This window comes from Delphinus delphis, chromosome 10, assembly GCF_949987515.2.
Source record: "Delphinus delphis chromosome 10, mDelDel1.2, whole genome shotgun sequence".
Lineage (NCBI taxonomy): Eukaryota > Metazoa > Chordata > Mammalia > Artiodactyla > Delphinidae > Delphinus > Delphinus delphis.
The window spans coordinates 88,704,944-88,731,945 of record NC_082692.2 but is presented as its reverse complement, the minus strand read 5'-3'; the positions used below and the strand labels follow the sequence as shown (position 1 = coordinate 88,731,945).

At 39.5% G+C, this 27,002-nt stretch overlaps 1 protein-coding gene across 2 annotated transcripts in view; it reads right to left on the bottom strand.

The window, feature by feature from the left end:
* The window catches only part of CHL1 (cell adhesion molecule L1 like), a 197,494-nt gene that overhangs the window by 19,984 nt on the left and 150,508 nt on the right, over positions 1-27,002 (bottom strand). Inside the window, exons 10-17 of one of the 2 annotated variants that reach the window (XM_060022923.1) lie at positions 26,042-26,206; positions 18,241-18,381; positions 17,811-17,922; positions 16,258-16,424; positions 11,715-11,880; positions 5,496-5,620; positions 1,744-1,845; positions 1,369-1,566 (exon numbers count right to left, since the gene is read on the bottom strand). In XM_060022923.1, coding sequence (XP_059878906.1) covers positions 1,369-1,566; positions 1,744-1,845; positions 5,496-5,620; positions 11,715-11,880; positions 16,258-16,424; positions 17,811-17,922; positions 18,241-18,381; positions 26,042-26,206 — 1,176 coding nt within the window. The remainder of the gene's footprint in view (positions 1-1,368; positions 1,567-1,743; positions 1,846-5,495; positions 5,621-11,714; positions 11,881-16,257; positions 16,425-17,810; positions 17,923-18,240; positions 18,382-26,041; positions 26,207-27,002) is intronic. The other variant, XM_060022924.1, reaches the window with a different exon arrangement.

Genomic DNA, 27,002 nt, shown 5'->3' with positions numbered 1-27,002 from the left:
TCCCCAGCTGTACTGAGATATAATTGGCACATAACATTGTGTAAGTTAACACTATGTTAAGGTGTACAACATAATGATTTTAGAATGTATATATATCACATATATATAATATTTATATGTGTATATTGTGAAATGATCACCACAATAATGTTAGTTAACACATCTGTCATCTCACATAAGGCAGCTTTGAAATATATATTTTACTTCAGGGAGTAAAATCGTGTTCATGGAGTGATATAGTGATTATTCAATGGAGAGTGGAAGGTTTTCTTTACGTGTCTTCATTTTAACCCTGCTCTTTAAATTTTAAACCTGCTTTTAAAAATCTAAACCCACTATTAAAATATACATTTTTAGTTTTAAATCTGCTTTACTTTTTCTATTAGAATTATTGTTAGAAATTTTGCTGTGAATATTTGCCTCTAAGTGAATAAAATTAAAGATCATGTATTAATATCAACAGCCAAGTTTTAGGGGCATCAAATAGGGAACAGCAGTTAACGTGCCCATGAAATATATTCAGATGGATCCATTTTATAAAAAAGGGCTAAGTATGGAGTTTAGTGCCAAGATGAATTTATACTAAAATCATACAAGTACCTGATTCAGTTATTATCTCCCCTTGATTTTTCTCAATCCTAAAAGGGAATTCTATCCTAGCATATTTATTTCAGCCAGAGGAAAAAAACCAGGCTATGACCACATTGATAACCAATCCCAATTCAGTAATACAAATGTCAGCGCTGTCATTATTTTTTTGGTTTATAACATTATGTAAGTCTCATTCTTACAATATTATAGTTTGAATTCTGTATACACTACTACAGCATGCTCATTCTTGAGAATTTTTTTAAAAAGCATCTTGGGAATTTAGATAGGTATTAGATATTCGTTTAGCTATTGAGATACAAAAATACACTAAATGGATAAAATTAATGACACTAGATGCAATGAAAATTTAACAAGCTGCCTATAACATGTCAAATGTTTTATTTCAGGAAGTTGAAATGAGGAGAAAAATAAAGAGAGAAAGTTGACTTTCTCCCTATATACTGAACTTCGATTTAGAACTTACTTTATGGTACCTGATTTTAACACAATACTTAGCTATCAGAAGTTACTCAGAGTAATGCTTGTTCATGTACCTCCTTGTAATATCCTGCTATCTATCAAACATTTACATACGACTTTTGAGACTGATGTACTTTAAATTGTGTGCTGTTAAGTTTACAGAACTATTCAAGCTCTCTACTGGGAGAAATCTAAAATCCTACACCAGGTTATCAATCCTTTCCCTCCCCCACCGCATTTGTTCAAAGATGCGACAGACTAAAACTTGTTAGGAAGTTGAGGTGTGAACTTACATACCTGCTGGGGGTGTTTCATGATGGTCTGATGGCTGGCTAGGCTGGCTTCTCCCTACTTCATTCACGGCTATGACCCTGAACTGGTATCTCACATACGGAGCCAAAGATAACATGACTGTTGTTTCCTCTCCTTGGACTCTAGTCAATTCTTCCCACCTTCCAGGTTCCTCTCTGTTTCCTTCAAATTCTATAATATACTCTGGCAGTAGGAACATAGAAAAACACATTAGAATGGATTGAGAATGTTTAAGTTATACTAAGATTTATATACAATATTAAACATTTTAAAGGATGTTCTAAGGATAACCCACCCTTGGCGGTATTAATGGCTTTAATATTAACTCTGGAAACTACAGTTATCCCAAGTCTTCCCTACCGCTAATATTGCTGTTGTGATCATCTCCAGCCTCCCATGTCAGCCGAACACTTCTGTTCTGTCTTTCAGACAAGTGAAGGTTTTCTGGCGGATCCGGAACATCTGATTAATAATGAAAAATGACGGTGATGAGAAGGCAGATTACTGCCTTTGTCGATCCCACTTCCTCACTCAGGCACATTGCAAGCCCCCTTCCCCTCGGGGCCCCTGTCTCCACTCTGAACTGCCAAATCTCACCAATCTTTCTGGTTCTATTTCAAATGGAAGGAAGGGTGGGAGGGAGATGCAAGAGAGAGGAGATATGGGGATATATGTATATGTATAGCTGATTTGCTTTGTTATAAAGCAGAAACTAACACACCATTGTAAAGCAATTATACTCCAATAAAGATGTTAAAAAAAAAAAAACCCAAAAAACAAATGCAGCTTCCTTCACATCTGTACATTCCTGCCCTACTGTATTTACCTCACTCTGTGGTGATTCCCAGTTCTCAAGGGGCCATCTTTGACCATCGGCATCAGAATTTTTTTTTTAGGAGTAGTTATTAATGATGAAGATTTCTGGGACCTATTTCTCTGGCTTACTGAAAGAGCTGGGCCCAGGAGTCTGCATTTCTAAACAAATGTCCTGGTAGATATCATGAACAATGAATTTTGAGAAACATGAACTTGATCAAGGAGACCAGTATCTTCCAGCTCATATGCTTCTTTATATGCCTGGTTCATCTCCTGTATGCGACTAAACGGATCTTCCAGAGTAGGAACCATATTTTATTAATTTTTTCACCACCCACAATGCCTTGCACATAAATGTTTTGTGACTAAATAATTAAGTGAAAAATATATTATCACTTCAACCATGCATCTAATTATCATATTAGAGCAATAAATTTAGGCCCTATGACTACAGGAAAATAAGAGAACATGAACTCAGGCTTTCTTTTCTACATGGTTTGGATTTTTATTTTAATTTGTAACAGTGAGTTATCAGTATCTTATAGCAACTTTTATACTCTGTTGGCCTGGAGTTCAGAAGAATAGGAAGGGCGTTTATACTGGAAGAGGAAGATATGGCACTGAATGTTGTGACAGAGACTAGAAAATTGAGTAGGCGATGACAAATTTTAAGTGCTAAAGTACTTGGAAATTTCTGGTACTTTAAAAATAAAAGGAACAGTAAAAAAAAAAGTGATCCCTAATGATCCTAACTTCCAAACTTTGGTTTCAATTCTCCCATGTATTCAAGGACATTCATCTTTTCTCAGAGGAGACAATGAAAGTAGCATCTAATGGGGCCTTCTTATGGGCTCTTCTTTCTCCAAGTGGGAAGCAACATCCATTGCTCCTGCTGAGTATTTGACAATTGTTGGAAGTTTATACTGACAAAAAAATTGTTTTCAATTCAGAGGAGAATGTGTTTCTTTTAAAAATGTGGTCAGTGACTGCGTCCACACTGTAGAGCCTTAAATAAGAATTTATTTCCTTAACAGGCCTGAGGATCTCTGAGCTCGGAGAACTTAGGCTCCTCTTCAGCACTTACTAAGGCCACTCATTTCTGACATTTTCTGAACCAACCAGTGCAGCCTGTTGTGTCTGACATTAAAATCCGCTCTTTCCGAGAATCCCATGGAGCTACGATTGATGGACTGCAATTGAGACCTAAATGAATGATGCTCTTAAAGGATGTTTCTGGCAAGGCTTCTGAAAGTAACTTCTGTTTAAAATGGGTCAAGCATATACTTTAAAAGACTATTTTCCAGGAAAAAGAGTCTTTGAGAAATTATACGTGGATTTGTCATTTGTTACTGTCAGTTATGAGGCTATGCTTCTTAAAATCAGAGGCTGGCCTGAAAATTAGAATGTAAATGCCAAGAAGTGGTTAAGAAAATGCAGCCTATCTCATAGATTATTTTTTATTCTTTTCATTCTGAAAACATTTGGTAATTACCTCATAAGTAAATAGTACATGTAATCCTAGCCACTATTTATTTAAAATGATCAAAATTGAACAGTTCTAGAAGATGGCAGCCTCATTACAAGACAGATGTATTAAATTTCACAAGAAAATTTAGATGGCATGTACCAAGTGGTAGGGACCCCAGTCCCCTTGCCATTGCTCAAAATACTTGGGGGCAAAGGTCATGGATCCTGACATTTACACTTAAAACTGTCATGCCTGGGATAGACTCCAGTTTACCTTAGGTTCAACTATGTTGTCTGGAGAATTACTACTGGAATGATTACTAAGGATTGAACCTTTCTGCCCCTGAGGTAGCTGAAACGTATCACCTAAAGGTTTCATTCTTTTGAACCAAGTCCATACCACCTACCACCTGGGAGCTACATTTTTTTTTTTTTTTTTGAAAACCCAACATGGTGGCCATTTGCTTCGCTTGAAAGATGGTGGTCATTTATCTCACTTAAAATATAGTGGCCATTTGCTTCACTAGGAGAGAACCTGCCTATTTACTCATTTTTCACCAGCCTACCTCAAAAGAGACTGAATTCTTTCCTCTCAGCCTGTACCCATGGTAGGCAACCTACCTGTGAATCCCAGCCACCAAAGCGCTAAAGATACAGATACCTGTTAATAATCAGGATTAATCTAGACATATGGTAAAGGTGTTTAGGCCAAATCAAACCTCTTCTAAGAACTATCAGCAAACTCAAGGAAAACTAAATGGTGCCCACTGAAACAGAACTATGAGAGAAAACTGTAAAAATGTCTTTATCAGTCAGGGTCCCAGCACAGCAGAGAGTAAACAGTTCACACAAGTTAGGGTACTTCAAAGAGATTCTAATCAAGACTCTTTCAAAAGATGTGAGCGGGATATCCAGGGTGGGGGGTGAGGGGTGGGCAGGGCAGTTACTGGAATCCCATCAGAGAGAGCTGTGTGGACAAAGCCTCTGAGAGAATCAGTGACTTTGGCAGAGGGACACACACAACCAGCCTGCAGGGAGGGATTATCCAGAAAAAACACACTCTCCCCCAACCGCCTCTGCTGCCAGGGCTCCCCGGTGGCTGAACCGAATGAAAGCTTGAGGGTAGGTGGCTTGTTGGTGTCCACACAGGTCAGGTTTCCAGATTCAGAGAGCTGGTGGACGGTGAATCTGGAAGGGAAACTAGGAGAGCTATCCAACAGATGGTCTAAGAGCTAGCAACATGGGTAACTGCAGGGGTAATTGCATTGATTACACCAGTGAGGTGTGCACATTGTTTTCTAATCAGCATTATTATTTAAAAAAATCAGAGGCCTTTCTTTGCAGAAGAACCCTTGAAGTCCCTCCCTCCCCCCGTTCCTGGGACCCTGGGAGCTGAGCTCGGTCTAGGCCACTGGTTTAGGGCAGGGCCAGTGTTTAATCACCACTGGGCCCCTACCCTGACCCCTCCATGCTAGCCCGTCTCCATTCCTTAGCCACATTTCTCTGTGCACTAGGAAAGTGTAGCTCAAGGATCCTGGGAACTCAAGCATGCTTCAGTTTTCTTTCTGCTGATAGCATCACCTACCTCCCACCGCTTCTGGCAACATTACCCAAGTAGAGAAAAGAAGTTAAGCGTCAATTAACTTCTTTAGAACCAGAAGAGGCGAAAGCATTCGAAAGTAGGGTCACTCTTTAATTGAAAATTTCAAACTAACAATAAATGTGTACGGGCTTAAATAATCATTGGTTTAATTGCCTAAGAACAGTGGAATTTAATCGGTAATGGAAAAGAACTGAACAAAGATTTCTTTATTCGTTAGTGCACTTACCAAGGACAGTTACTTGAGTCATAGCAGCAGTGCTATCTAGAGCAGTGTGAGCTGAACACGAGTATACACCTTGGTCTTCTACGGTGACATTAGATATAGTCAAATTAGCTCCATCAATAATTATCCTACCAGGAAAAAAGTGAGTCTATGATGAGGATGAAACAAACAGAAACAATAGAAAAGTAATCCTTTCAAAACTAAATATTCCCCATAGAAAGCAATTTAAGGAAGAATTAAAAAAAAAAAACTTGTCCCATAATGTAAATTTTATTAGAGAATGCCATACTTGAAAACTGGAAGTATTATTCAAGCACACACAAATGTCTACAAGCCATGAAAGGGATCAGGTTGGTTGGTTGGTTGGTTTTTAAATTGCCAAATCCAACCATCTGTGATTCATGGGTCAGTGATGGAACCGTCTTGCCTGGTGTGTCTGAAGAGTGTACCATACCTCACAACAGCTAAGATAAATTTGAGTCATTCTTAAGGTATGTTTAGGGAACCACCTACATAGGATCAACTTGGGTGCTTCTTACAAAGGCAGATTCCTGAATCACACCCCAGTTCTGCAGAACCACAATATCTGAGATGAAGTCTGGCAATCTCTATTTTTGACAACTTTCTCTTTTCTCCATCCTTCCACCTCCCACACTGAATGCACTTTAAGATGGGATAAAAAGTGAACTCTGTGACTTATCTGAACAGTAGATGGCAGACTAGTGCTTCTTTTTGCAAATCATTTGGCTTTTTATTATTTGTTCTCTTTTTGCCAATTTGTAATTGAGTTTACTATATGAATTTTTAAAAAATGAATTACACCTTTACCCTATGCTTATGTATTATTAGCATAACTATTCAAGGATTTTTAAAAAAAATAAAGTTCCATTAAATCTGAGATATATTCACAGCAGTGAGCTATTTAATTGAAATAAACAATGTCTTCCTTGTGGGGAGGGAGGAAAAATCTTAAGTAATTTGGTTTCTTAACATAAAACTCATATAGGCTGCTGAAAAGTTCGAGTTATAGAAAACCAATTAAAACTGTAGTAAAGTCAAACATGGTTCTGCCCTTTGATTATAGACAAAGTCGGCCCCTCCACCAATCACTGAATGATTTGCTAATCAATACTACTTGGTATTGCTAGGCAAGAATCTCACTATAATTCTAATGATAAAGCTTTGACATAGTTTCTCAGTTCATGTTAGTTATGTGTCCATTTGGTACAAATATCAGAATATTACATACACTGACAAGTTTGCAAAGTTTACCTTCTTAGATGAAGAAATACAATTTAACCTCTTCAAGAGGGCTGTTTGTGTCCTGCACATCCACGAGGGCCCAGGGGAGCTGAAATCTAGCCTACAATCTTCTTGCCAAGATTTGTACCCCGGTGTGGGACTGCTTCACGCCAGAAAGAAAGGGCAACTTAAGGGCAACTTTTCTGTAACGCACTGTCTTTTAAAACTCACAAATGTCCCTCATTTTAATCAAGGTAGAATGACCCCCTGGTCCTTGAAATCTGGGAGGTATGATGTACCCAGGGAGGTTATTAAAAATTTCCTTTGTTGGGCTCAGTCCAGTTTCCAAATCAGAACTTTTGGGAATAGGACAAGGGCCACTGCATTTGAACATGATACCTAGGTAATTCTGGCTCACATCAAAATCTGACAACTATTTGTGTTAGCAAGGATACACTCTGCTGTGCTGAAGTAACAAACAGCTCCAAATTCTCAGTGCCTAAGACCACACTCTTTATTTCTGTCTTACACTATGTTTCTATCATAGGTCAACTGTATTCTGCTTGAAGAAATCCTTGTTAAGCACATTATACATTTTAAAAATGGTTTCTACTCTGCATAGAACCTGTTCCCTGGCTTCTTCTTCATCTCTGTTCCTCTCAGTCTTTCCCCGTTTTTACCTGCTTAACTACCTCCCTTTGCCTTCATTCTACAACCTCTCATCCCCTTCATCTGAAATATCCAGATCGCTAGTCCCCAAACCATGTTAACCTCCAGTGTTTTCTTGCTCCATTCCATCTTGTAACAAATTTCGCTCCAGGCAATATTAAAAATGTTGCTTTCTTTGGAGACCTGTGTTTGAGGCTCGGTTTCACCAACTATGACTTGTATAATCTTGCACAAAACTTGGAGCCTAATTCACCTTATTTAAGAAATGGGGATAACAGTATTTTCTTTCTTTTCAGGAGAAGTAAATGAGGGAAAACACATAAAGTGATTTGTGTATACAGCCTGGCTTACTATGTGCTCAAAGAGTGTTACTAATAATATTAATCAAATTGATTTAATTCATTGTTGGCTTGTAACTAATCACATTTCTTAATGCCCCCAACTCCCATTCCTCCTGCTTTTCTGCTTGAACAAATTACCTTAGTTCCTCTTTGCTTAGGAAGAGACCCTTCTCTATCCTTATAATCTCTGCCTAATCTAATGCCTTATAACCTCTGCATCCTTATCCCCCACCCTGAGTCCTACCCCATTCATCTGCTGCCACTTCTGAGGGGAAAAAGAAGCCCTTCCTTGATGCCAAGATAAAGCCCTCGCACTTGTGCTTTTGACAGCTTTTCCCTCTCACCTCCTACTCATGGACACGTGGACACGTCCCATATCCCTCTGCCATCCCTCCTCCTTCAGGACTGGGTCGTTCACTCTGTCTATGGTCATGAACAGTCCCCATTACATTTGTTGAGGACAGTCTAAATTTTAAAAGTGGTTTGATAGCATATCCACACTCCATTTCATTTTTCATAACAACATTGTACTGTCTAGAGCCACCTGCAGGTTAGAAATCCACAGACAATTCCTTGAGGTCATTTCAGCCTTCGTAATAGGTTTACTGTGAGCACCATAGAGGGAAAGCATGTATGGGAGGCACTAACATAACATGAGGCACCCAGCAGGTATAATGGTCCAGGGTAGCAGTTTCCAATACTTATCACACCCCTGTACCTAACAGGGGACAAAAGGGGAGAGAAGAAGGTATTTTACTTCTCATTTTCCTCTATGTGCCTTTGGGTCAGAAATCTAAGCACTTTCTAGGTAAAAGCTTCTGGTTCCCAGCCTAGTGATAAGGAGAAGGTGTCCCGGCAGAAGGTGAGAAATGGGAGCTTACTAATGGTTCTACAGAAGTTTAGCAGATACCTGTGATCTCAACTCCCTGCTACAATTCCATGTCTGCTCCTGGCTCTAGTCAAGACCAGCCTGCAACAGTCATTCCCAGCCCAGCCCACCCCAAATATCACTTCTGTCTTAAGGAAAACTAGAAGAATGTCTGCATTACTTAGGTGACTCAGAGAGCCAGAGGCTCAATTGGGTTCAGCCCCAGCGTCCTGCAGAAGCTATAAAACTGAGTCACACAAAGAGGCTGGTTGGAGAGTCTGGATTCAGGGCCTAAATATGCACGTCACATTACCAACCAGGCATGAGTCAGATTCCCTTCTTGGCTGTAATCCAGAGGTTATACGGAAGACCCCAAATAACTACACGGTTGACAAAACAGGGAGAATTTGGGGGGGATCTGAGCAGTTGACAAATCAACTCACACCTAACCAAAGGCTGAAGATCTCTGTTGCAACGTGTAGCCTGTTAGGTAGCAACAATTATTCTCCTTTTGTGTCACTGACAACTGGTTGCAGTACATATGCTGCCTTTCCACAAACATAAAATACAGAGGAGGGATGAGATGGAATAAATTAAGTACCCAGGGTGAAACCAATCAATGCCTTTATACAGAAGCGGCACACACACCCACAAATACCAAAAAAGACCAAGCAGGTAACAGAAATGAGACAAGACTACCAGAGAAATGAGGAGAATGAATCATCACAGCTAAACTGGACTGAGTATATTCTAAGTGCTTGGTGTTAACTCCTAATAACCCTATGATGAAGTGACCTTAAACCATTTTTTTGAACTAAACTATGTTATAGAATATAAAACTAAGGCACAGAAAAGTTAGGCAGCTGGTCTAAGGTCACAGACCCAATAAGTGACAAAGTTGGGATTCAATCCCAAGCCCCTGGGTTCCAGTGGCCGTCTTCTTAATGATGACACTGCCACCATCTTGCCTAAGGAATGCAAGTCCTGTCTAAAGATCTTCAGATTTAGTTTTTCAGAATGATGAAGAACAAGACGGCGGGTGAGATTTGGAACAAGGATGGTCAAGTTTTAACCCCTAACTTAGCAACAATGCAAAAGGAAGGGGAATGTCCTCTGCTTCCAAAAGACAGCACATGCATTCATTAAATATTGACTGTTTTCTCTTCCTTTGATACACTTAACAGTGTTTAAATATAGTGCCAGTCAGCGTCTAGTCACACTTACTCTACATTCCCTCTTCTACACTTTTACATATCCTTTACAAAGAAGCTGGAAGGCTCAAAAATATACTTGTCAATAATTATCAATGGGAAGGATCTGAGATATGATTTAGCTTCTACCCATGAGATAAATTCCTATGAGATTGGGAGGTAGAAGAGAAATGGGCAGCAGCTCCTCTGGGGCCTTGTGAGCTGACAGTGACTCCGGCAGATATAAGAGCTGGCAGTGCTGGACTCACCAGGAGAACCAGTGGGGTGAGGGGGGGCAGTGAAGACAGCAGCAATTTCCAGACATGTGAATTGCAGCTGCAATGCCACATCACCGAGAACCCAAAAGCTTAGTAAGCAGCACCCACAGACCTATCTCCTCCACTCTTTCCAACGGTTTTGTGAGCACCCAAGCCCATGCAATAAATATTCCTCAAATAACAGGAGCTGTTTCTGTTGCCTGCACTCACAGGACGGTACACGTTACATGAAAAATCGGTAGCAAAAATGAGGAGAGAAACGTGTGGAAGTGAAACAAGTACACTGTTTGACCTTTTAAATACTGCCTTAAAGACTGAAATGTCATAAGCAGTTTTTATATTTTAATTCAGTGTGTATACTTTTACAACTATTTTTCTTTCAAATGCAAGGTTTAATCCCAAGCAAATATTATGAGATACTATAATAGTTTACCATAAATAGGTGTTGTGTTTTGTTAAATTCTTTTTCTGCATCTATTGAGATTATCATATGGTATTTATCCTTTAATTTGTTAATATGGTGTATCACATTGATTGCTTTGTGTATATTGAAGAATCCTTGCATTCCTGGGATAAACCCCACCTGATCATGGTGTATGATCCTTTTAATGTGTTGTTGGATTCTGTTTGCTAGTATTTTGTTGAGGAGTTTTGCATCTATGTTCATCAGTGATACTGGCCTGTAATTTTCTTTAAAGACATACCAATTTCCAACAAACACATGAAAGGATGCTCAACATCACTAATCATTAGAGAAATGCAAATCAAAAACACAATGAGGTATCACCTCACATCGGTCAGAATGGCCATCATCAAAGAATCTACAAACAATAAATGCTGGAGAGGGTGTGGAGAAAAGGGAACCCTCTTGCACTGTTGGTGGGAATGTAAATGGATACAGCCACTATGGAGAACAGTATGGAGGTTCCTTAAAAAACTAAAAGCGGAACTACCATATGACCCAGCAATCCCACTACTGGGCATATACCCTGAGAAAACCATAATTCAAAAAGAGACATGTACCACAATGTTCACTGTGGCACTATATACAATAGCCAGGACACGGAAGCAACCTACGTGTCCATCGACAGATGAATGGATAAAGAAGATGTGGCACATATATACAATGGAATATTACTCAGCCATAAAAAGCAACGAAATTGAGTTATTTGAAGTGAGGTGGATGGACCTAGAGTCTGTCACACAGAGTGAAGTAGGTCAGAAAGAGAAAAGAAATACCGTATGCTAAGGCATATATATGGAGTCTAAAAAAATGGTACTGATGAACTTAGTGGTAGGGCAGGAGTAAAGATGAAGTCATAAAGAACGGACTTGAGGACACGGGGAGAAGGGGAAGCTGGGACGAAGTGAGAGAGTAGCAATGACATATATATAGTACCAAATGTAAAATAGATATCTAGTGGGAAGCTGCTGCATAGCACAGGGAGATCAACTCAAGGTTTTGTAATGACCTAGAGGGGGGGGATTGGGGGGTGGGAGGTAGGCTCAAGAGGGAGGGGATATGGGGATAAATGTATACATTTAGCTGATTCACTTTGTTGTACAGCAGAAACTAACACAACATTGTAAAGCAATTATACTCCAATAAAGATTAAAAAAAATAGTTTACATACCTGCCATCCTCTGTGCCATTAATTTCAAAGGCTTCTCCATCTTTACTCCAGGATAATTTTAAACTGTATTTCAAATGTGAGTCACATTTGCTCTCACAATGTAATTCAAGTGTGTGTGATCTGGGGACACGAGGATTCTTAGGAGAAACTCTAAGTTTTGTAGCATCTGTTTTTACAAAATAAAGATACTAGTTAGAGCTATAGAACACAGCTTACTTTGCTCTCAAGTGCCTGCAATTTAATCAACCAAATTGGTCAACACTGATAGTCAAATCCACATGCAATGTTTGTCACACTGTTATTTCCTAACATCATATGTCATTACTATTTTCATTCCTTCCAAGCCAGGGCACCTGGGTAGAAGTATTATATTAATAGCAATTTCCCATGAGTGTAAGCAAGCAAATGCCTCGGGATATTGAAAATAATATAAATTGTCTGGTGCTTCTGGACATGTGATCAAAATACCATAAAGAGGAAATCAATTAATTTTCTATTACCTTGTTTATTATTAACTCAAATCTGAGGTTAAATGGTGAAGCCCATGCATAGATGAACTAACAACATGAAGGTGTGGAACGCGAACATAAGCACCATGAACGTGGAGGCTTTGCTTGTTTTGTTTCATTCAAGTAACTCCAGAGCCCAGAAGGGAGCCTGCGTACAGTAGGTACTCAATACATATTTGTTGAATGAGTTACAGTGAGTCATATTTGGAAAGTAAATTAGTAATATCAATAATATGAATAAAATACCTAGGAATAAAAATAAAATACCTAGGAATAAACATACCTAAGGAGACAAAAGACTTGTATGCAGAAAACTATAAGGCACTGATGAAAGAAATTAAAGATGATACAAACAGATGGAGAGAAATACCACGTTCTTGGATTGGAAGAATCAACATTGTGAAAATGACTATACTACCCAAAGCAATCTACAGATTCAATGCAATCCCTATCAAACTACCAATGGCATTTTTCACAGAACTAGAACAAAAAATTTTACAATTTGTATGGAAACACAAACGACCCCGAATAGCCAAAGCAATCTTGAGAAAGAAAAATGGAGATGGAGGAATCAAGCTCTCCAACTTCAAACTATAGTACAAAGCTACAGTAATCAAGACCATATGGTACTGTCACAAAAAAAGAAATATAGATCAATGGAACAGGATAGAAAGCCCAGAGATAAACCTACGCACACACGGTCACCTTATCTTTGACAAAGGAGGCAAGAATATACAATGGAGAAAAGACAGCCTCTTCAATAAGTGGTGCTGGGAAAACTGGACAGCTACATGTAAAAGAATGAAACTAGAACACTTCCCAACACCGAACACAAAATAAACTCAAAATGTATTAAAGACCTAAATGTAAGGCCAGACACTATGAGACTCTTAGAGGAAAACATAGGCAGAACACTCCATGACATAAATCACAGCAAAATCCGTTATGACCCACCTCCGAGAGAAATGGAAATAAAAACAAAAATAAACAAATGGGACCTAATGAAATTTAAAAGCTTTTGCACAGCGAAGAAAACCATAAACAAGACAAAAAGAGAACCCTCAGAATGGGAGAAAATATTTGCCAATGAAGCAACACACAAAGGATTAATCTCCAAAATATACAAACAGCTCATGCAGCTCAATATCAAAAAAACAAACAACCCAATCCAAAAATGGGCAGAAGACCTAAATAGACAATTCTCCAAAGAAGATATACAGATTGTCAACAAACACATGAAAGGATGCTCAACATCACTAATCATTGGGGAAATGCAAATCAAAACTACAATGAGGTATCACCTCACACCACTCAGAATGGCCATCATCAAAATATCTACAAACAGTAAATGCTGGAGAGGGTGTGGAGAAAAGGGAACCCTCTTGCACTGTTGGTGGGAATCTAAATTGATACAGCCACTATGTAGGACAGTATGGAGGTTACTCAAAAAGCTAAAAATAGAACTACCATACGACCCAGCAATCTCACTACTAGGCATATACACCACAGAAACCATAATTCAATAAGATTCATGTACCACAATCTTCATTGCAGCTCTATTTACAATAGTCAAGACATGGAAGCAACCTATGTGTCCATCTACAGATGAATGGATAAAGAAGATGTGGCACATATATACAATGGAATATTACTCAGCCATAAAAAGAAACGAAATTGAGTTATTTGTAGTGGGGTGGACGGACCTAGGGATGGTCATACAGAGTGAAGTAAGTCAGAAAGAGAAAGACAAATACTGTATGCTAACCCATATATACAGAATTGAAAGAAAAAAAATGGATCTCATGAACGTAGGGGCAGGACAGGAATAAAGATGCAGACGTAGAGAAGGGACCTGAGGACACGGGGAGGGGGAAGGGTAATCTGGGACAAAGTGAGAGAGTAGCACTGCCATATATACACTACCAAATGTAAGATGGATAGCTAGTGGGAAGCAGGTGCGAAGCACAGGGAGATCAGCTTGGTGCTTTGTGACCACCTAGAGGGATGGGAGGGAGATGCAAGAGGGAAGGGATATGGGGATATATGTATACATGTAGCTGATTCACTTTGTTATACAGCAGAAACTAACACAACATTGTAAAGCAATTATACTCCAATAAAGATGTTAGAAAACAAAACAAAACAATATAAAGCTCAAACGTTGGTACCGTGGCTGTCTTGGAAAATGTCTGTTTCTTTATAATTGTTTCAAAACATATAATCCTTACTCTTAAGGACCATATTAAAGGCAGATATGCTTTACCCCAATGTGGCACTTGGTAATCCTCTCAGAAGCTAAATCTCATGAGCTGACCTCCAACTCCACAATCATGTTCTAATATTTGCTATCTATATGTTAGTCAAGAAACTGATTAAAAATTGAGGTGTTAGTAAAATTGAGTTTTTGATATTCCAAGCATGAAATCTGAAGAGGTTATCAAATTGAATTAATTTCAAGTGAATTACTAAACATCCTAGTTCTAAATTTAAAGGAATCCATTGAATACTAATTGATACCATTTAATAAGCACTTATTTCATTTAACTAGACTCTGTGAAGAAGTTTACATTCATTGTGACATTTTACAACAATTCTATGAATATTAATATCTCTACCTTACCGAGAAGATAACTTAAGGCTAAAATGAAATTAAGTAAGGATACTAGTATTTTCTGACTAGTAAGGGACTGAGCTGTGATTTGAACTCAAGGCTGGAAGACGCCAAAGCTCATGCTGCATAGCCTCTTATTCAATTCCATTCCTGACATTCCATTTTCATATGTGAAAAGTATGCCCTTAATTCTCATGGATACGGTTCCTATATAACCCTTACATATACAATGGACATGAGAACAGACCAAAAGTTTATGAACGTGGCCTTCTCTCTGGCCACTAGCAGTTTTGAGGTCCACTTTGGGCCAAGCACTGTGTTGGGCAATAGGAATGTGAAGGTTCATTTGGATTCCAGACTTCACTCTCCTTATCTTTCACCTGGCGGAGTTGCTTATCTTTGATCTAGGTTGGTTTTACAAAGTATAAAAAGAATCATCTTCATTGATGTTATAAGAGCATTTAAAAAATTGCACATACCACTTGAAAATGCAGAGAGACATCCACTATAAGTAGGCATCAGTGAATATTAGTGTGCCTTAAAAATATAGTCCATGGGGCTGGCATGTTGGGTAACTTAGGGTATAGAAAAAAATACGATGGAAGAAGGAAAGAAGGGTGTGCATGTGTGTGCAGAGAGAGAGACAAATGTTCAGGTAGCAGTGAAAACAGATGATTAAACAAATATGTACCTGTTATCTAAGCAGAGGTAGTAGCAGGCCATGACAGTGACCTGTCACAGGAAATACAAACCCTCCCTCCATTTACTATAGAATCTTTCTATTCTTTGTGTTTCCCTGAAAAGGGTTCTCTGAGCAATTTTAAAATCAAAATACTGCTGATGCCTGTGGATCTGGGTTCCAGTAAGCCTGAATCTAGGTGCTGAGATGCCCCTCTTTGGGACACTGACATATCTTGGCACATACTTAACTATGGGGAGCAATTACAAATGAAACAGGCTGCTTGAACAAGAGAAAAAATACAGAGCTGTTTATGACTCAAAAAGAGGACAAAACTCTGCTCACTTTGTCATGCCGGAGTCTTTACGAAACTGATCCTTTATGAGTTTATTTGTGAAATTTTTAGTTCAAAGAGTTGAATACTGGTGACATTACATTGAGCTGGTTACTGAAATAAAATAGAGTTACAGGAATACACCAAAATAGAGGACTTTTAAATATTGCTGGTCATCCATCACCAGGAACACCTAGTTCCCTCTTACAATTGTATAAAGCCATGGACACATCATCGACAATCCGATAATTCTTGTGAAGGTCGTTTAGATGAAACCCAATCTAGGAGTTTTGAAACAGTCTAAAGAAATTTAACAGATGCCTGAACTTAAATCATATTGTTTCACTTGGGAAAATGAAAAACTGAAGCCATGTGACAATTCATGCAAAGTAAAAACAAAATAAAATTACTTCTAATATCCAAATTGGCCGTGACTGCTGTTTTTCCTTTAGCGTTTTCTACCCAACAAGAGTAGGACCCAGCATCTTCTTCTGTGGTCTCACTGATCTGTAACGTGCCATTCTCATGGAAATGATACCGTCTGCCTTCAAGGGGTTTTGCTTCTTCCACCTTCTGCCTATAGAAAGTATAAATCAATGTGGGTTTGATAGAATCCTATACTCTTTGGCAAACTGGCGGCTGATGTCATTCAGTCTTATCCCTTCTTCAGGAGCTTAGCAGACCTTATGAAATGTTCCATTAGAGTTCACAATTTTTCCACAAGAGGCGATAGGGTATACATCTCACCTGCCCAAATAGACTGTGACTGGAGGAAATCTGTGTCTGAGCTCTACGCTTCTGCTGTATTTATAACAGCGCTCAGTACCACTTTACATCTGTCCTCAGAGTTTAATAAATACTTTCTGCCTTATTGATGGTGAACCCTCCAGTTAGTCATTGCTTCAGGGTACTAAATGGGAAAGCTGGTAATTGAACGAGATAATGAACATTCTGAACCTCCTGCTGTCCTAGAGGAACGTTGGTCACTCAGAAATACTATAGGCCAGGAAGTCTTTCCTGTCCTGTGGACATGGATAACACTGACCCTCATCACCCAGAGTCATTTTCTCCTACATTCATCCATTTTCCAAGCATTTGCTGCCCAGCTTGATTCTCCCTATGCGTTTCACAGTAAGAGGCTTCCGGAGAGAAAAGATGCAAAGGACAAAGTCTGGCTGCTGTCCACACGAGATTTTCCAGGGCGGGCACTAGGGTAAGGCAAGTGAGGCGCTTGCTTCCGAGACAAAATTTAAGGGTTGCCAAAACAAAAATCTCAGTATAATCAAGATAAATATTTTAATGAGGTATTTCTAAAAGTCAAAAATAATACAAAAGAATCCACAATGAACAAAATATCCAAATTTTAAATAAAGCTAGAATCTGACCCTATACTTGGATGACCTTGCCTTGCTCTCCTCATTCTAATCTCAGCCCTGCAGAGCCCTGGGGAAAATTATGTAAGACTAGTTTAACCAAGTTTTTCTAGTGAAGGAACAAATATGGTAGATTCATACAATGGTGTGTTTGAAGTTACTATACCAACTAATATATCGAAATTACATTCAAAACACATGTTGACAAAGTTTTAAACATAGGCACTTGGAATGAAATGCAGACTTAACAATTATTTAGATAACACCCAAAACGACAACAGTAATGTATGACCTTAGATATATCCGTAATGGAGACCTAAACTACCTATAAAATTGTCTTAGCAATCACTTCAATTTTTTGCTTTCCTTTGTGAGCAAAAATGGCTCACCATATTTCCCCATGTGAGAGAATACTACAAATCTAGTCAACAGTGCCAGGAAAGGTAGGTAAGTAAGTTTGCTACCTTAGTTCTCAGAGGCGCTCGCTACATGTAATAACTTGACACAGTGCAGCCTGTCAAGTGATGGATGAAGAAACAAGGCACAATCTACAACTGACATTCTCTTAAGAAAACCGTGTAACAGCTTACCAGGACACAATTGCCTCGGGTGAAGCAAAGAACTCACAGTGTAAGAAAGCACTGTACCCCACCACCGTGGCATAATTTTCTTCATCTGCAGTTTGTATCAATGGACGGACATCTGTTGGAAAACAATGTAAATGCAGTTTTAAATGTTCATATAATACAAGCAAATGTTTTTCTATACCCCAGCCATATTAATAAGGGAAAATAGTTGAATATCACAGTTCGTATTCCTGAATTGGAAAGTATCCCAATGCAATACATTTTTGGAAGTATAACTTTTAGTACGAGGTCTCATGCTCAAATGTAAGGTGAAAGGTACTTTGATTTTTCCCAACGTTTTATGTGCCAAGAATTCAATCTACTTGTGAGTATGACCGTGAACATTTTCCTGTAGAAAAGAGCAGACAAACAGTCTGCTCCCAAGTATGCTTACCTAAAACATCGATGTTGGCATTGGCAAGGATAGTGCCATGGACGTTCGAGGCTTCACACTGGTACACAGCAGTGTGATTCGGTTGCACATTGGTAAAACTGATTTCCCTGGGGGAGATGACGTCACCAGAAAATGGATTTCCTACAAGAGATGAAAGACTGTCAGTGTGATAAAAAATAGAACCTAAAATATTTATACACTATTCATTAAACGTGTCACACAGTATTTATATTTTAAGACCAGTTTAGGGTGAACAAGAGTTCACTGAAGCCAATTCTTTAGAATTTCTTAACATCAACCATGATTTTTTCTTTCCAGGCCCTTCTGCAATTTCAATCGTCCTTCAAATAAGTATTTTTTGCCAAAATATGTGTTGATCTCTAGCTGTCTGCCTCTCCATACCCCCATCCACAACAAAGATTCCACATTTTCTGTTTAGCACTCAAGTCCCACTATGAACTGAATCTCACTTACTCTTGTCATTGAAGTCCTGATACTGCCCAGCGTAAACCACATGATCAACACAGCTGGATCCCCCCAGTCCACCAATATTGACTGCTATCTTCCCCCTTGACATGTTTTTCCTGTTTCACTTCTCTGCCCGTCTGCGATTTTCCCATCTACACCATTCATTTCAATTGCCCTGCTTTGCTATTTAACCACTTCAGATAAATAGCTCATATATTTCATTTTCCCAGGAGGACTAAACTCTTCTTGAGAGCACAGACCAGGTTTTCTACCTTTTCGGCAATAAATCTTACCCCACTGCTTATCCATGTGTAATTCTGGAAATATCTTTTGCAAGTGAGAAAATCTAATATTTATGGTACTTTATATTTTTTTTAATTTATTTATCTTGGCTGAGTTGGGTCGTCGTTGCTGCACTCGGGCATTCTCTAGTTGCGGCATGCAGGAGCTACTCTTTGTTGCGCTGCACAGGCTTCTCATTGTGGTGGTTTCTCCTGTTGCAGAGCACGGGCTCTAGGCGCACGGGGTTCAGTATTTGTGGCACAAGGGCTCAGTAGTTGTGGTTCACAGGCTCTAGAGCACAGGCTCAGTAGTTGTGGCGCACAGGCTTAGTTGCTTCATTGCCTGTGGGATCTTTCTGGACCACGGCTCGAACCCTGTCCCCTGAATTGGCAGGCGGGTTCTTAACCACTGCACCACTAGGGAAGTCCCTATGGTGCTTTAATTAAGGGCCAGTGAACTCTGTTGGATACAGCACATGTGTTATCTCATTAACTCTGCTCAGAACCTGCAAGATCAGCGCCAGTATGGCCAGTGAGCAGGTCGGGGGGACTGTATTTCAGTCAATACCACATCCCACAGCATTTAAAAAAAAAATTTTATTTATTTATTTATTTGTTGTGGTGTGAGGGCTTCTCAGTGTGGTGGCTTCTCTTTGTTGTGCAGCATGGGCTCTAGGTGCACGGGTTTCAGTAGTTGTGGCACACGTGCTCAGTAGTTGTGGCACACGGGCTTAGTTGCCCCGCAGCATGTGCGGATCTTCCCAGAGCAGGGCTCGAACCCATGTCCCCTGCATTGGCAGGCGGATTCTTATCCACTGCGCCACCAGGGAAGCCCCATTCCCACAGCATTTGGCCATGTGTCAAAGCACGTGGCCTGCTCTGAAACTACAAACAAGAAGTGGGAAGAGAAACATATTAGCTAGGAATGTTGAATAAGGGGCACAAATGTTAAAATTTTTCATTTATGGGCTTCCCTGGTGGTGCAGTCGTTAAGAATCCACCTGCCAATGCAGGGGACGGGAGTTTGATCCCTGGCCCAGGAAGATCCCACATGCCACAGACCAAGTAAGCCCGTGCGCCACAACTACTGAAGCCCACGCGCCTAGAGCCCATGCTATGCAACAAGAGAAGCCACCGCAATGAGAAGCCCACGCACTGCAATGAAGAGTAGCCCCTGCGTGCTGCAACTAGAGAAAGCCCGCGGGCAACAATGAAGACCCAATGCAACCAAAAAAAAAAAAAAAAAGAAAAAGTGACGATGCTAAGTTTTAGGTCATAGAAAACATTGACTATTACATAATAAAATAGAAGATTTTTTTAACATCTTTATCGGAGTGTAATTGCTTTACGATGGTGTGTTAGCTACTGCTGTATAACAAAGCGAATCAGCTATATGTATACATATATCACCATATCCCCTCCCCTCTTGCATCTCCCTCCCTCCCACCTTCCCTATCCCACCCCTCTAGGTGGTCACAAAGCACCGAGCTGATCTCCCTGTGCTATGCAGCTGCTTCCCACTAGCTAGCTATTTTACATTAGGTAGTGTATATATGTCCATGCCACTTTCTCACTTCGTCCCAGCTTACCCTTCCCCCTCACCGTGTCCTCAAGTCTGTTCTCTATTTTATTCATGTCCTGCCCCTAGGTTCTTCAGGACCTTTTTTTTTTTTTTTTTTTAATTCTTATACATCATTTTTCCCTCTGGGAGTGAGAAATAAATACATCTTTACACTTAACTGTGAGCTCCATGGGGGCAAGACCTTGTCTATGTCTTGTGCACTATGTTCCTAGTGCCTAAAGAGCAGTTATCACAGAGGAGGCAGTCAGTAAATATCTCTTGGAATGACTGAAACATTTTTGTTGGGTGGCATTTTACCCATGGCCGAAAAATAGCCCCTGAAAGATGGCCACAGTCTAATCTCTACAACGTGTGAACATTTTACCTTATGGGGCAGAAGGGACTTTGCAGATGTGATTAAGGTCAAGGACCTTGAGATTGGATGATTATCCTGGATTATCCAAGGGGGCCCAAAGGAATTATAAGGCTCCTTATAACCAGAGAACGTTTCCTGGCTATGGCCAGCCAAAGAGAGATGTGACTACGCAAGGATGGTCGGAGAAACGCAACCTTGCTGTTTTGAAGTTGGAGGAAGGGAGCCGTGAACCAAGGAATGTGGGCAGCCTCTAGGAGCTGGAGAAAACAAGGCACGGGTTTCTCTCCTAGAGCCTCCAGAAAGAAGCACAGCACCGCTGACACCTTGATCTAAGCCCAGGGAGACCTGCATTGGCCTTCCAACCTACAGAACTGTAAAATAATAAATGTGCACTGTCTTAAGCCACTGAATTTGTGGTAACTTGTTATGGCAACAATAGAAATTTGATACAATACCGTAGGACAATGTATCTCTTAAGAAGCATCAAGATGAGTAGCTCTTACAAGTTTAACGTTAAAAAGAATTGTGTCTTTGATCTCATCCTGTACTCTCACACCCTACTTCGAATTTAACAAATTTCAGAGTAAACCCCATCATGCTGTTCAGTTCTTATACCATTTGCCCCATGGTAAACTGAGTCTGCATAGCATTACAAAAAGAAGAAATGAGACTATGGCCTCCTGTTTGGGTGACAAGTAATTAAACATTGCTCCAGGATGCCTTCTGGGATAGGTATGGAAACTGCAGAGTATTGTGGCATACAGACTTCCAGGAGTTTCCAGAATTCTAGAAAAATTCTAAAATTCTTTATCACACAAAAACCACTAGTCCTGACCTAAGTTGTCTTTGGTCAGCTCAAAGGGCAAACATGCAATATAGGGAGAGAAACTTCAGCTCCGGAATTAATCATTTCATTTCCATTTATGGCTCTAAATTCACTTGGGTTGTGTCCTCAATCAAGTAAGTAATGTAATCTCTGAGCCTCATTTGCCACATCTACAACCTGAAGAATAAAATTATCTCCTTTGCAGGGCCCACTAGGAGGCTCAGAAATATTGGATGCAAAGTATTTGAAAAAGGGTAGGCTTGTAATCAATAATAGTAATCATTTTGATTTAATTTTCAAATATTCTATATAAAGGATATGTAATTGCTAAAAATATAAGCTTAAAGAGATTTCAAACCCTTTAGTGATCCACTGGCATCAAACATCCCAATTATAAATGGTTATGACCTGTTGGCAGGGAAGCAAGGAGAGCTGTGGAAAGAACACGGAACATGGGTCCCAAAAATGTGGCTTTGGTTCTAGGTCTACCATTATCAGCTGTGCTATCTCGCATTAGTTTGTCTTCAGCCTTGATGTGCTCACCCATCAACAAACGTGTTGGCTCTATTTTGTATATAAATCCATAACCTACCTGTTACTACTACCAATCTAGCCCAAGGGCCCAGTATCTTTTAGGCAGCTCCTAATTGGAGTCATACAATTGCTTCTCCATTCAGAGGCCAGAAAAATTCTTTGTTAATAAATTAGATCCTGTCACTCTTCTGCTCTGAATCGTCCAAGAGCTGCCCACCTTACTCACAATAATATCCCAAGCGCCCTTCTGGACTTTCCCCTTTACATATGATGTGGTCCCTGCACCTCCGGACTAATCTCTCCCAGCACTGCCCCCTCCTCACTCACTCGGCTTCAGCCATACTGCAGTCCCTGCTTTTCCTCAACACTCCAAACATACCTCAGGTCTTTACACTCACTGACCTCTCCACCCTGAAAGCTCTTTCACAGGTAGTTGCATAGCTGCATCACTCTCCTCTTTCAGATCTCTACTCAAAGGTAAATAACCACAAGGATCTTACTAGTATTATCCTAAAATCGGAGAGCAGCTCTAGGTCCTGGACTCTCTTACACCCACCCCTTCCCCAGCTACTTTTCACTTTACCACATTGATGTGTTTATTCTTCTATTGCTTATCTCTCCCTACTAGGATGTCCGACTCATGAGAGCAGGGACTGTCTGTTTTATTCACTGCTATCTCCCAAGCAACAAGGCCAGTGCCTGGCACAAAGAAGGCATTCAATAAATATTATTGAATGAAATAATCAATCTGTTAAATATGAATAATCGTACTCCCTTTAAAAGGCTCATGTGGGGACAAAGCAGTACGTGAAAGTTCTTCGTAAACAGCCAAGTGCTATTCAAATATAAAATTTTATGATTTTATGTTCCAGAAAATCTGCATTTTTTGTTTTAGCACCCTTAACATTCTTTATAAACAAAAGTTGTTTTCATTTCTGATTTACCTGAAGTCTTATTTTTCATTTCTTATTCTGTTCTCTAAAGAGATGAGGAAAAATGTCTCAAATCGAGGAAACTAATAATGAGGGCTGAAGTGTCATCAACAGATGAATGAATAAAGAAAATGTGAGATAACTGCTGTATTTAAAATGGACAACCAAAAAGGACCCACTGTAGAGCACAGGGAACTCTGCTCAACGTTATGCGGCAGCCTGGATGGGAGGGGAGTCTGGGGGAGAATGGATACCTGTATATGTATGGCTGAGGCCCTTTGCTGTGCACTTGAAACTGTCACAACATTGTTCATCGGTTATACTCCAATATACAATGAAAAGTTAAAAAATAAATAAATAAAAACAAGACAGATTCACAAAAGCAAAAAAAAAGTAGAAAATGTGAGATACATATCTATCTATCTATCTATCTATATCACACACATATGCACACAACGGAGTATTATTCAGCCATAAAAATGAAAAAATCCTGTCATTTGTAACAGCCTAGATCAACCTTGAGAGCATTATTGTAAGTGACATAAGTCAGACAGAAAAAGACAAATACTGTATGATCTCACTTATATGTGAAATATAGAAAACAAAACAAAACAAGCTCATAGATACAGAGAACAGTTAGTGGTTGCCAGAGGATGGCCCAAATGGATGAAGCGGGTAAAAAGGTATAAACTTCCAGTTATAAAACGAACGTCATGGAGGTATAATGTACAGCCTGGCAGTAATAGTTATTAAGACTGTATTGCATATTTGAAAGTTGCTAAGACAGTAGATCTTAAAAGTTCTCGTCACAAGCAGAAAAATTCAGTAACTCTGTAAGGTGACAGACATTAACTAGACTTACCGAGGTGATCATTTTTGCAATATACACAAATGACAAACAATTATGTTGTACACCTGAATCTAATATAATGCATGTTCGTTATGTATCAATCAAAAAAAGAAAAGAAAAAAATTTTCAGAACTGTTCATTGTTTTGCCAAAGTATTTGTATTTTAAATAAGTAGGCACATTCTTTCTTCTGAAAGCTATAACAAGACAGAACTGAAAGTGATTTTGTGTTGTTATCTGCTGAGAAAGTAGATATGGTCATACTGTTATTTGACAATTTCTAGATTAATAGTCATAAGCTTGTGTGAGTAATAGATATTTTAAAATAACTATCATTTTAATTTTCAATCTCATCATCGAATATGTTCAGTTAGTATTTGCTTATCATTGACACTGTACCTATTGTCATACGAAGAAAAATGAAACAGATGCGTTTCTCAAAAATAACAATGAGCACTAAGGCTTCCTGAGTATTTGCTACGTGAAAACAATAGTAAACAATACTTTGGAAGTGCTTTTTGCATGGCAGTCACTGTGCTAAACATTCTCTGTGTGTGTCATTTAATCTACATAAAAATCCCCAATGGTTGGTGCTATTTTCATCCCCATTTTACTGATGAGGAAACAGGTTTTAAGAGGGTCAGTAATACACCAAATCACACAGCTAGTAAATGGTACAGCCTGAATGCAAACAAAGACCCTCTGGATCCAGAGTTTATAAACTTTCACAACGTTCTACAGATAAGTAATATCCTACTTGGTAGACTCCATCGGTCTCTTTCAATTACAACCAACTACCATTAGTTCCATTTTGCAGTTGAAAACCTAAGCTTCAGGAGATTCCCAGCTGTATGATCTTGAGCTGTTTAGTCAATCTCCCCAAGCTTAGGTGCACAGCCTAGTTGGGACTCCAGGTCTATATGTCACCAGGATGCCTGCCCTGATACGAGTGGGTCTAGGGCAAAGGAACTAATAGAATCAACACACATATGTCTCCATATTATAAATGCTCTAAATCAAGCTGATCAATTGACCAATAAGATCTGTTCTATTATCCTACTTTAACAAAGACATTCAAAATGACCAGGGACGGGACTTCCCTGGCGGTCAAGTGGTTAAGACTTCACCCTCCAGATCAGGGGATGCAGGTACATCTCTGGTCGGGAAGCTAAGATCCCACGTGCCTCGCGGCCAAAAAACCAAAACAGAAAACAGAAGCAATACTGGAACAAATTCAATGAAGACTTTAAAAATGGTCCACATCAAAAAAATCTTAATGAAAAAGGACCAGAGCTCTGGGTTCAAATTGAGGATTTGGGACTTCTTGGAGCTCTATGCTGCAACACAGTGGAGTAGGGAGATTAGGCATTCAGTTCTGGTCCATCCCTTCTTTTCCACGCCCAGCCCATCTGGGAAGGGCTCAGAGCTGACTGCGCAGGGGATTTTTCTGGTCTTGGGTTACTGAAGCTTGGTCGAGAACCTGCAGTGAGCCAGGTTCAGGCTTTGCATGTCACTTTGGCCCTGCGGACTTCTCAAATCACGGAGCTAGGCATGCCATAGCAGGTCCTTGTAAAGAGCAGAACCCAGTGAGGAGTCCCTGTTGCCTGGATCCAAGGGAAGTCCTAAATTCCAGTCTGTGCTCTCAACCACTAGGTCCCTGTTGCTGTTTCTTCTCAGGGAGAGGAACCTTCCTCCTTGGATGCATCCTCTATACCACTCAGTTGTCTTATTTTTTAAACCTTATTTTTATATAATTAACATAATAGCCCAACAAATATTATTTACGGCTTTTCCATAAATCTCAGCATAAATCAAATTGCTTTGAAAGATGCAATTTTGGATTCCCTGGTTAGATCTGTCTTGTCAGTCCAGCCACTTACCAACTCCACTTTAGCCATAACGAGGGTGTCTAAACACTGTGTCCCAGCAAACCACTGCCTTCAGCAGTGCCTCACAGTTGGCGTTTTCACTTACTCTCAATTGGGAAACCATTGACTCTCCACTTGATTGCGGGCTCAGGTTCTCCTTCAGACTCACACAACAGGATACCACTGCTCCCAGTGCTGTACACGCCACTCTGAGGTTTCTTTGTCCAGCGAGGGGGCTCTGGAGATAAACTGAAGAGCTCATCAACATTTTCTATATCACAGAAGGTCCAAAAATGTTAAGGGCTGTATTTCTAGTATGCACCAGCAGATGGCAGACACAACAAGGTGTTTCACACTAGCTGTTTTTCATAAATGTTCTCTAAGGCAAGATGGGCATTGTTTTTGCCTGGAATAAGGTTTGTGTGTGGTTATGTGCTTTTATGAGTGTGTGTGTTGCAATCTGGAATCTTAGCATGTGTAATAAAATCAACACACTAAAAGTAGTTACCTACAGTCACTGTATTTAGCTACAACGAGTATCTATCGCATTACAGAAAATGAAGGAGGGGTAAACATGTGAAGTTTATTGAGTGCAAGGCATCTAAAATGGCTGATATTCAAAAATATATTTTGAAAATTTTTTAATGAAATTAAAATGTTCAGCCGTTATTTAAAATATTTCTTAATTAATGACTCTATAGCATTTATCTTTCCATATGTAATTATCTATCTTAAGAATTTGGGAGACATTACTTCCTAGAATTTTTTTTTTTTTTTTGCAAGGGGGTGGGAGAAGGAATCCTAAAACCAATATTTACCTTTTTGCCTTCAAAACAATGGAGGAAAAGATAGATTTAAATCATACACTTGTATCTTTCTATGCCCTAACGCTCCAATCTTATAATTCTAAGTGGTGTGTCTCAGTATAGAAGGAGACATTCTTTAGTGCAAACATTACTGTCATGTTTTGTCACCTTAAGTATATTACTATGTCAGGAGTGAAGAAAAGATTCATATTAGAGCGTGGATGGTTTGGATAATTTGATTTCAGAGAAAACTGCACAATA